Genomic DNA, 10938 nt, shown 5'->3' with positions numbered 1-10938 from the left:
AGGAAGCCGAAACTCCCCGGACAGGGCTGCTATAGGATCAGATCCTCTTCAGCCTTTGAAAAAACCTCTCTGTTAAGTGTGCCGGGGATCAAACCCGTCCCTCCCACACCGGAGTCCGGAATGCTAACCTTTGGGCTAACAACACACCTTAATATCTTATTAAAATACTCCTTCCATAAGAAATACATGTAAATTAATCTGGAGATAAAAATATTGTTGTATAGCAAAAATTATGATGCTATGGTTCCTGGAGATGATTAAAAACTTTGCTGCTATTATAAATAAAAGGTTCAAGAGTTTCATTAAAATAAAGTAACTTAAATAATACTGCAAATTGATTTTAACAAAAGGTTTTCTATGGGCTACAAGATTTTACTTGGATTAAAGATTTGGTTTTGAAATTTCTAGAGTTAATCCTCTCTACTTCTTATATACTGCAACTAAAAATCGGAGATTTACGTTAAATCACTAATATACAGGGTGAATAAAACGTCAAGACCTCCTCTAATATTTTTCCAAGTAAATATACAGAGATATTCTTTTGGTGGTCGTGCAATCTTAGCAGGAAGTTTCATTTTATGATTTTGAAATTTTTGAGTGTCCCCCCAAAAGGAGGGATTTGGGGGGTAACTCAAATATTTTAAATGTAAACCCCCTCCAAGTGACACCTCATTTTGAAGTGTTTGCAAAAACTTAAAGAACGGTGAAAACTAGAGGTCGCTATCTCTTCCCTATCCAAAATGGTAGCCCGTCAAATGTTGTAGAAAATCAATGGTAAAATTGGTTCGTAATGGTAATATTGGCTACCATTTTGGATAGAGAAGAGATAGCGAACTCTGGTTTTCACCATTCTTTGAGTTTTTGTAAACACTTCAAAGTGAGGTGTCACTTGATGGGGATTACATTGAAACATTTTTAGTTGCCCTCCTTTTGGGGGGACACTCAAAATTTTTAAATGTAAACCCCCATTTTTTGATACTTTGTTTTGAAGTGTTTACAAAAACTTAAAGAATAGTTTATAGTTTATTACAGTTGGTTAGGTTTATACTCAATGGCAATACTGAGTACTATCGCAGTACTATCCTGATAATTAGACCAATTCGTTTATACCAAGGCAAAAATGTGGTTCGGATCCCACTATAAACTGTAGGTCCCTTAGTTGCCATTAGCTGTATGGGCAATTAATTAACAGCTAAGGAATATGTCGGCCTTAGCACAGAAAACGTAGCCTTAGTCACTAACAAGACTACAAGATGCGCCACTCATCTCCATTGATACTTGGCTTAATACCTACTTTTTATGGTCGCAATTTCAATGAAAAGTATTAAAGTAAAATAACTAAAACACGAATTTACCGATGATCTATTTTTCAAAAATTTTCCCGAACCCCCTTTTCCTGGGGGTTTGGTTCTCCAGACACCCCCCTTACGGTCATCCTATCCTAGTTACGCTTATAAAGTCAGCCTAGCCCGAGCAAAAATATAACCAAATTTTCAAGATCCAAATTAATTCTACTGGTCCAAACGTGTAACGCATTCTAGCGGCGAGCAGCGGAACTATTTGCTGCGCGCCGTGCCGCAGTACGTTGCATTGTTGTGTTTGTATCCCAGAGCCCAGTGCTTGCTCGGCGGCTGCGGCTGATAGGCCAGTAGTTCCTCTTTCCCCAGTTAGCCAGTGATGTTCGTTGATTTCCGAAGGTATGATGGCAGCCGACGTGGAAGTGCGGTCTAAATGCCGGCTTAGCGGGAAAGGTTGTGTGTCTTTGCTAGATATTTTAATTTCGTTCAACGCCCCAATAAACGAAGAACACGCTTGGGCGTTGTGTTTTCAGTGCGCGATTTGTTTTAAAAATGCCCTGCAAACCGAAAGGGCTAAGTGTCGTGTGGTGACGGAATTGGATCAAGTGTTGTTGCATCGGGATGGACATGTGCATTCGGAGAGTATATTATCTGAAGGAAAACATGATCAAGGTAGGCTAACTTCAAACCATAATCTTTAAGTTTATTAAAATTACGCTGTATCTTAAGCTTTGCACATTATATTAATGCGTTGTGTTAATTATGACTTTTTTTGTGACTTGTGAGCGATTGAAACGGAATTTGCCCCTTGAGTGATAACCAGCGTAATGTAGGTTACGTGGACTTGAAGTGAGCGTAAATCAATACTCAACTCAGCTGTTTCAGATTCTTCGTTGTGCGATCAACTCATTCCACTCGCCATTCATTATTTAATTCTTTTTGTCTATGATTTAATCCTTCATTCAATAAGTTACAGAATGATTTTCAGTTTAGCGAATAGAAACATAGTACTTTCCAAGCTTTAACCTAAAATTTAGTAAAAGTAAATAAACAAACAAATGTTTATCTGTCAGGTGTTGACTATTTCAGCTGGTCCCTAAATTAAAATGCCATTGTAATTGGTTGTCATTGACGCTATGCACTAGAAATAGGCTTTGAGTTCTTGTACTAAATTATGCTATAGATTATGTTTTATTGATTAATACAGTAAACAGCGCAATGGCAATCGGGCATTGTCAACAATGAATTTATTGTTAACAATTAAGAGCTACTGAGTGACTGAGTTACACATATTTAAACATAGATTGTCCAATTGAAATGTTAAAGGCAAAAACACATTGTAAATTCGGGACGGATAGCTGGGTTCTGGGTTAGTTTGAGTTTAAGACTTAAGCTCACGTGTATTTGGTTTTTAACTGGGTATACAACATTAATTTTTTATGGATTTAAAACTATTTACAGTACGCACAGCACGCAACAAACTCATTGACAAAACTACGAGCTCATGACGATACCCTCGCCGCAACAAACCTGCAGACTTAGCGAATTCCCATTTAGTCCTACTTGGCTGGATTTCAACTAAAATATTCCCATTGTCAGATTTATTTCCTAAATAAATAACATGAATTTTAATAAGTACTTAGGTTTAATGACACAGATAAGGTAATAAGGAGTGTTTTTTTGAATTTTGATAGCTTAAAGTATGAAATAAACAATCTCACCCAATTCGATCAAGATATATCCATCAACAACCAAACTTCATAAGAATTTTAAATTTAAATTTTTTTGATTTTTTTTTTAGAGTAAGCACTTATTGTATATGGCAAATTTGCTAAAATGCTTGCAAGTTAAATTGTTTCAAGCTAGTTCTATGTTATTCAAGCTGATTTTACCCATCTGATTAACAAAACTGTAAAATCTAGAAATTTAAAATTAACAAAACGATGTGACCTACCTTGTTTCCCTGAACACACATCATCCTTCTCGTTGAAATTGGGTTTTATCAAAGACATTCCACATCTAAATAAGGAATGCTCTAAGTGATTGAGCCTTTTCGCCTTCCACCCCCAACGGTTCCTTCCCTCTACTCCCCAGCACCACCTGTCCTAGGGTCCGCACCTGTTCCTTCGCCCCCAATTCTCCGAACCACCCTGACTGTTCACACCTCGCCGACCCCACATCTTCCCACGACCTAGGTTATAAATTAGGCCTACATCCGCTGTAGCTTCCATTCTTGACCATCGGGTGGCAAGTCATGTCTTTCAAGATTTTGGATGTTTTTTAAGCTCGTTTGTTGAAATTGTTTAGTGTTTGGCGGAGAACATTTGTCATTTCACAGTGGCTCTGAGTTCTAGATTGGGGTTCAGTAAACTTATAAATAATTGTTAGTTTTATTGTTCTTTGCATTCATTTGATAAACAGCAATCAGAATATCTTCCTACATTTTTAGTGATCTTTGACGAAATACCAAATACTATACGATATGCATTTGAAGAAGCTTTTAATAGGCTACATAAATACCGATGACAACTATGATGAAAAAGGTTTGATAGCTTCTTATAACACAGAAAACAATATGAAATATCATCATTGTAAATTAATTTCTGATCGTGTTCTAGTATGAAATCCTTATTGTACTGGACTGATAGCTTTACACATTCGTTTTAACAACAGTAGTTTATGCAATTTCGTTGGACAAATTCATAAACATATTGCGGTTAGGTTATTCTACAGTGTTATAAAAACTAGACTACCATGCTGCATTTGGCATTGTTTCCCAAACGATTTGCATTTCTACTCATGTTTTGACACTAATTTTAGGATGTTTAGAAAACACATTGAAAAATTAGCTGTAGGCCTACACTTGTTTCTCCACTGAACATTCCATAGTTTACACTACGATTAGCGTAAGTAAGCTGAAAGGCGTGTTTGAGTCTAGCGGTTTGAATTTGTTACGAAACATATTATTTTTAACAATTGTTTGTTTGTCCACTAAAATTATACACCATTTACGTTCAACAGGCCTATAAGTTCAAGGGTAACGTAGGGTTCAACATGAGGGTCAGGCGTGAGGTGCTAGCTTGGTTGCCATGGTAACGACTTCGATCTCTTCATCAAGGCCGTTCCTATCTGTTAACTTTGAGGAATTCCCAGTAGCTGATATCCTGAACTATGAAAATTGTACATTTTTTGTCATGTTGTTGATTCATTATATTATGTAAATTTAGCTGAGTTGCTGGGGGTTACTTTCATCCCCGTAACTTGTATTAAGGAAATAAGTAGGGTAATTACTTCATATTTTATTAATGTATCACAAGTTTTTATTTTATCTTCTTGGACGAATGTACTTTAAAGTTTTTAAAAGTACATACGCTAAAGAATGTTAAAAAGCAACATTATTATGAAGAAACAATTATTTTAAACAAAATGATAAAATGCCTTAATGTGGCTGGATTTATTAGAATCTTGGTAAGCTAATGTTAATCGTTTGCTGTGGCTGTAGAAATACGTTTAACACAATTAGGCCTAACACTTGTTTTTAAATCTTATGGAAAATCATTATTGCAGAACCAAATTATCTACAACTTTAGTTTTTATGGTTCTTTTCTATCTCAAACGCGTTTCGAGTAAAATCAGTTAAAAAGTCAAAACTTTGAAAATTGACTTTTCCCTCATGATTGTGCGTTAAAACAAGGCAGTTCACTTTAAATCACGTTTATTAAACATTTTATTTCATTAAAGAGAAGCACATTTTTTTAAATAAAAATACATACGTCATTAAATAAAAAGTGGTTAAAATATATTCTACAAGGTACGCACTTTTTACATTTTAGGAGTTATTGCTCATGCTATATCTTCCGAAACGTGCCAAATAAATCCGGTAACCCCTAAATAAAAATTAGAAATTTCCCATTCTAAATCTTTATTTCAGTGTTAAGTTACCATTAGCATGCCAAACCGTTGTTAAATTTGTTGTAACATAGTAATAATCTATACTTATAAAAGGCAAAGCCCTCACTGACTCACTGACACACTCAATCATCACTAATTCTCCCACTTCCCATTTACCTAGGAGGCTGAAATTTGGCACATTGATTCTTTAGGCATTGAATAGGAAAACTAAGTTATTTTTATTCTGATCGGACTCTCGGGCTCCGCCCCAGTGGCTCTGGAGTTTCCCATGTTAACCTTATGAGTACTTATATTTAAATGGAATTAATGAATCTTAACAGCTGTTTCAATTAAACAAGTTGGTTCTGTTCTATGATGTGCAATAGCAATAAAGTTACAAGGATTACCAACAGGGTGCAGCACTATTATTTTTATTTAATTTATGACAACATCTTATTTGCAACCAAAAGGTGAGTGAGCGTAGCGAACGAACTTCAACCTGTAGGCGAGTTAGCGTAGCGAACGAACTTCAACCTGTAGGCGAGTTAGCGTAGCGAACGAGCTAACTTGAAGGCAAGTGAGCGCAGCGAACGAGCTCCAACCTAAAGGTGAGTGAGCGTAGCGAACGAACTTCAACCTGGAGGCTAGTTAGCATAGCGAACGAGCTAACTTGAAGGCAAGTGAGCGCAGCGAACGAGCTCCAACCTAAAGGTGAGTGAGCGTAGCGAACGAACTTCAACCAGGACGTGATTGAGCCATGCGAACGAGCTCACTTATGAAGTAAAACGGGGCAAAGCCCGCGGGTACAGCTAGTCTATATATAAAGCCAAAAGTACCCATGAACTTTTGAGAAAACTACAAGTCACACCCCCATAAACCATATACTTAAAATGTTCGTCATGACGAGAAACCTTGCGCAAAATTATCCATTATTTCATAAATTGCCCTATAAGGTCGTAAATGCTTTCCAAAGGGAACTTTCCATTTATCTAATGTTAAAAATACCACAGCTGTTATTATTTGTTTGTATTACCATTACTGTATTCTGTTTTGTTTATTTCATCTTAACTTAACCAATCAATAGTTTTATTAATACTAATGTAGTAAAACGGGGTGGAGCCCGTGGGTAACAGCTAGTTTTCGTTAAAAATCAATACAGAGATGAGATATATTATAATAGCAAACCTGCGTTACTCAGCCAATTCTCAGCTGACCAAGATCATAACAGCTGATCAAATGTTTTGTTTACATTTTAATCCACGTCAAAACAAACGATTCTATTTATTTCATTTCGCAATGATGTGCAGTGTCCTTTTTCTACAGTCTTTTCAATATCAAATCAGGAGCATGTCGAGACAGTCACAGAGAACATTGTGTCACAAAATTAAGGTTTTTATGCTTTTCTACTTTGTGATAGTCTATCTAATACTTTTTAGTAAGGTTTAAAAAAAAACAACTGTACCATTGGCAAATTTGGTTTAAGATATGGTTCTAGACTATTTAAATGATAGGAGATAAAACAGGAATATACTACTATTTTTGTAAAAACATCAGGAAGGTTGTCCTTGAGAGAGTAGTTCGAAGCAATGCAAAAGGTCATTTTAGGTAATAGTGAAGTCGGTGAAGCCATAACTTAAGTGGGTTCATAGTAGCGTATAGTCAATGATAGTAGTAAAAACACCAAAAGTATGTCGGGCGAAGCCGACGGGCAACAACTACTTTTATTATAGGCCTAGTGTAGTGTTAAATTTTTGACAATTAATGGTTAAATTTAAGCGAAGTGTGTTTCAAACCAGCTGATGACATAGTTGTGGTTACCTGCTCGATGTTTTAGTATGGAGTTAGCATAGAGCAGTGCAACATTATTGGAGTCTATTATGAGACAAAACACACAGTTATCAGAGAAAATAATCAAGAACACTTGCAGAGAGTAGCATAATGCCAGGACGCGGTAGCTAGCTGGAATCTACAAAAAGTTAACAAACCGATAAAGTACTCGACATTGGAAACTAGTTCACCTTCGTCGAAGACTGGTTGTTAACTGCTGTGGTTATGATACGCCTATGTGGAGCCGCCAGCGCCGCAGCTCAGTGAGGTCAAGTTCTAGCTCCCAGCATCGTTTAGTAGTTTCCTATAGGGAAATAAACCGCACTTGCCATCGCCTCTTCGAAGGCTTTTTAGTTTGGCAACGTCGCACCAGCCTGTTGCCATGGCAATAGCATTAATAAAAACGTGTAAACATAAACAACGCGGAGAAACTCCATTATGTGATTGTAGTGAGCCTGTGCTGCGGTGTTGCCACTTTTCTTACTTTTCTCTCGCCGCGGCGTTCAATTTCCAACGGCGTAAGATAAGTTTTAGACAGTTATCTAACATATAAACTATTTGTCAAAGGTCAAATTCCAGCTTCTTTTAGGTTTCTTAGCGAGGTTCCCATAGGAAAATAGACCATTTTGCAAACAAAGACTAGTTAAGAAATGCAGCTGTTGTAAACAAACAGTATCCATATGTTTGCAGAACTGTTACGTACATTGTCTGTGGTCAGTCCCAGTGATCCAGTTGTATATCAAATATCAGTTGCATACTCTATGGTCACGTGCGTCGCTTCGTTTGCCCTGTGTCGTCTTACCAGGGTGTCTAGTAGTCGGGAAAATCGGGAAAGTCGGGAATTAGTATTGAATTTCAAAATGGTCTTGAAAGTCGGGATTTAGTCTTAAATTTGATTTCAAAGTCGGGAATTTTCATGATTTTGCCGCGATCGTCGTCTTGCGTTTACGTAACCGCAAAAGCCAATGATGATGTCTACACGGCCTCGGGAAATGTTCACGATTTTGCCGCGATAGTGGACGACGACGATGACGTTTCCGTGACCGCGGGAGATGACGATGACGTTTCCGTGACCGCGGGAGACGACGATGATGTCTACACGGCCGCGGGAAATGTTCATGATTTTGCCGTGATCGCGGACGATGACGATAAAATTTCCGTGACCGCGGGAAATGACGGTGATGTCTAAACAGCCGCGGGAAATGTTCATGATTTTTCCGCGATCGCGGACGACGACGATGACGTTTCCGAAACCACGAGAGACGACGATGACGTTTCTGTGACAGCGGGAGACTACGAGGACGTTTCCGTGACTGTGGGAGACGACGATGACGTTTCCGTGACAGCGGGAGACTACGATGACGTTTCCGTGACCGCGGGAGACGACGATGATATCTGCTCGGCCGCGGGAAATGTTCATGATTTTGTCACGATCGCGGACGACGACGATGACGTTTCCGTGACCGCGGGAGATGACGATGACGTTTCCGTGACCGCGGGAGACGACGATGATGTCTACACGGCCGCGGGAAATGTTCATGATTTTGCCGTGATCGCGGACGATGACGATAAAATTTCCGTGACCGCGGGAGATGACGGTGATGTCTAAACAGCCGCGGGAAATGTTCATGATTTTTCCGCGATCGCGGACGACGACGATGACGTTTCCGTGACCGCGGGAGATGACGATGACGTTTCCGTGACCGCGGGAGACGACGATGATGTCTACACGTCCGCGGGAAATGTTCATGATTTTGCCGTGATCGCGGACGATGACGATAACATTTCCGTGACCGTTGGAGATCACGGTGATGTCTAAACAGCCGCGGGAAATGTTAATGATTTTGTCGCGATCGCGGGAGATGACGATGACGTTTCCGTTACCGCGGGAGATAACGATGACGTTTACGTGACCGCGGGAGACGACGATGACGATTCCGTGACCGCGGGAGACGACGATGATATCTGCTCGGCCGCGAGAAATATTCATGATTTTGCCGCGATCGCGGACGACGACGATGACGTTTCCGTGACCGCGGGAGATAACGATGACGTTTCGGCCGCGGGAAATGTTAATGATTTTGTCGCGATCGCGGGAGATGACGATGACGTTTCCGTGACCGCGGGAGATAACGATGACGTTTACGTGACCGCGGGAGACGACGATGACGATTCCGTGACCGCGGGAGACGACGATGATATCTGCTCGGCCGCGAGAAATATTCATGATTTTGCCGCGATCGCGGACGACGACGATGACGTTTCCGTGACCGCGGGAGATGACGATGATGTTTCCGTGACCGCGGGAGACGACGATGATATCTGCTCGGCCGCGGGAAATGTTCATGAGTTTGACGCGATCGCGGACGACGACGATGACGTTTCCGTGACCGCGGGAGATGACGATGACGTTTCCGTGACCGCGGGAGATGACGATGACGTTTCCGTAATCGCGGTAGACGACGATGACGTTTCCATGACCGCGGGAGACGACGATGATGTCTACACGGCCGCGGGAAATGTTCATGATTTTGCCGCGATCGCGGACGATGACGATGACGTTTCCGTGATCGCGGTAGACGACGATGACGTTTCCATGACCGCGGGAGACGACGATGATGTCATTGATGTCTACAAGGCCGCGGGAAATGTTCATGATTTTGCCGTGATCGCGGACGACGACGATCACGTTTCTGTAACCGCTGCAGTCAATGATGATGTCTAAACGTACGGTACGTGGAAGATTTCATGATAAAAAAAAACCAATTTGCTAGTTAGAATTTTTTTATTGCTGCATTATTTCTTTTCTTGAAAACACCACATTATCATAATACTACTTTATGACAAAGACAGGGGTTGGTGTAGTATTATTCAGAAAATTTGGTTATAAGCTATAAAAATTGGTATCGTCATCAAGAATCGTGAATCGATACATTTTGGTATCAACACGCACTAATTGTTGATAAAACTAGTCTTGAAAAATCTGGAATTAGTCTTGAAAAGTCTGGAATTAGTCTTGAATTTTATAATGGAAATAAACTAGACACCCTGCTTACTCTATGTCACGTGAAGGTTTGCTCTATGTAATCACGTGATGTCTGCACGTGTGTGACTATTGTTTGTATCGATGCACAAGTGCATAGTTACATGTTCTAGTTACGTCTAGTTTTGGTGACATACGTGATAAAACTTTGTATATGAGACTTATAATATGTTATCCAGTTCTTTATTCATTGAATCAATTGTTTAATGATTTAAAGGTATACGTTATCCATAAGAACGAAAATTATCTCATTATCAAAAGAGTAAACATGTACAGAGTTAATATTTTCCCTCGGTAAAGTATTACTTAACTTAAGAATTTTTTATTTCTGTGTTCCCAAAATAAGTTTCGTCTTAGTTGATGTATTAGCACATGCCAATATAAATATAGTCAACAGACGAGCATATTGCCTCTATTGTCTTCTAACATTGCAAATAGTTCACCATACAAGTCCAAAAGTGCAGTAGGGCCTAGCAACGTACATATTACGCATCCAGTGACCGTAAAAAGATGTATAGCTATCATTTTTAGTCACCACAGACCAAAGGACATTTTATCCTGAATAGCTACTTCCATTAAGAAAGATTTTCTGCAGAAAAAGTTCATCCTGCAGGACCCGTTTTACGTGTCCATGCCCTAGTCTCTAGTCAATTTTGAAGTTTCAACACTATTAAATAATTCCATTAAAAGTATGTAAGATTTCGACCTTTTACCATGAATTTGAGCAAACTCCGTCCGTGGAAACGCATACGGGAGACGCAGCAGACAGCTGTGCGAATCACATTCTTGCACAGGTCGCCATTTCAATTACAAAACGGCGACGTGCGTTAGGTCACTTGGCTGCTGCAAGGTGTTTGGTCGGTTTTGGTGCCCCTGGGG

General features: G+C 39.7%; 1 protein-coding gene across 3 annotated transcripts in view; it reads left to right on the top strand.

The window, feature by feature from the left end:
* Window positions 1-1633: 1633 nt before the first annotated feature.
* The window catches only part of LOC128999383 (protein spire-like), a 191309-nt gene continuing 182004 nt past the window's right edge, over window positions 1634-10938 (top strand). For all 3 annotated transcript variants that reach the window (XM_054425863.1, XM_054425864.1, XM_054425862.1), the window contains exon 1: window positions 1634-1970. In XM_054425863.1, the coding sequence (XP_054281838.1) occupies window positions 1700-1970 (271 nt within the window). In that variant the 5' untranslated portion in view covers window positions 1634-1699. The remainder of the gene's footprint in view (window positions 1971-10938) is intronic.

Source organism: Macrosteles quadrilineatus, unplaced genomic scaffold (genome assembly GCF_028750875.1).
Source record: "Macrosteles quadrilineatus isolate MER2022 unplaced genomic scaffold, UCM_ALF_1.0 Scaffold_8__2_contigs__length_117827958, whole genome shotgun sequence".
NCBI classification, from domain to species: Eukaryota; Metazoa; Arthropoda; class Insecta; order Hemiptera; family Cicadellidae; genus Macrosteles; species Macrosteles quadrilineatus.
Note: the sequence above shows the minus strand (reverse complement) of the source record. Positions and strands in the feature narration are given on the sequence as shown.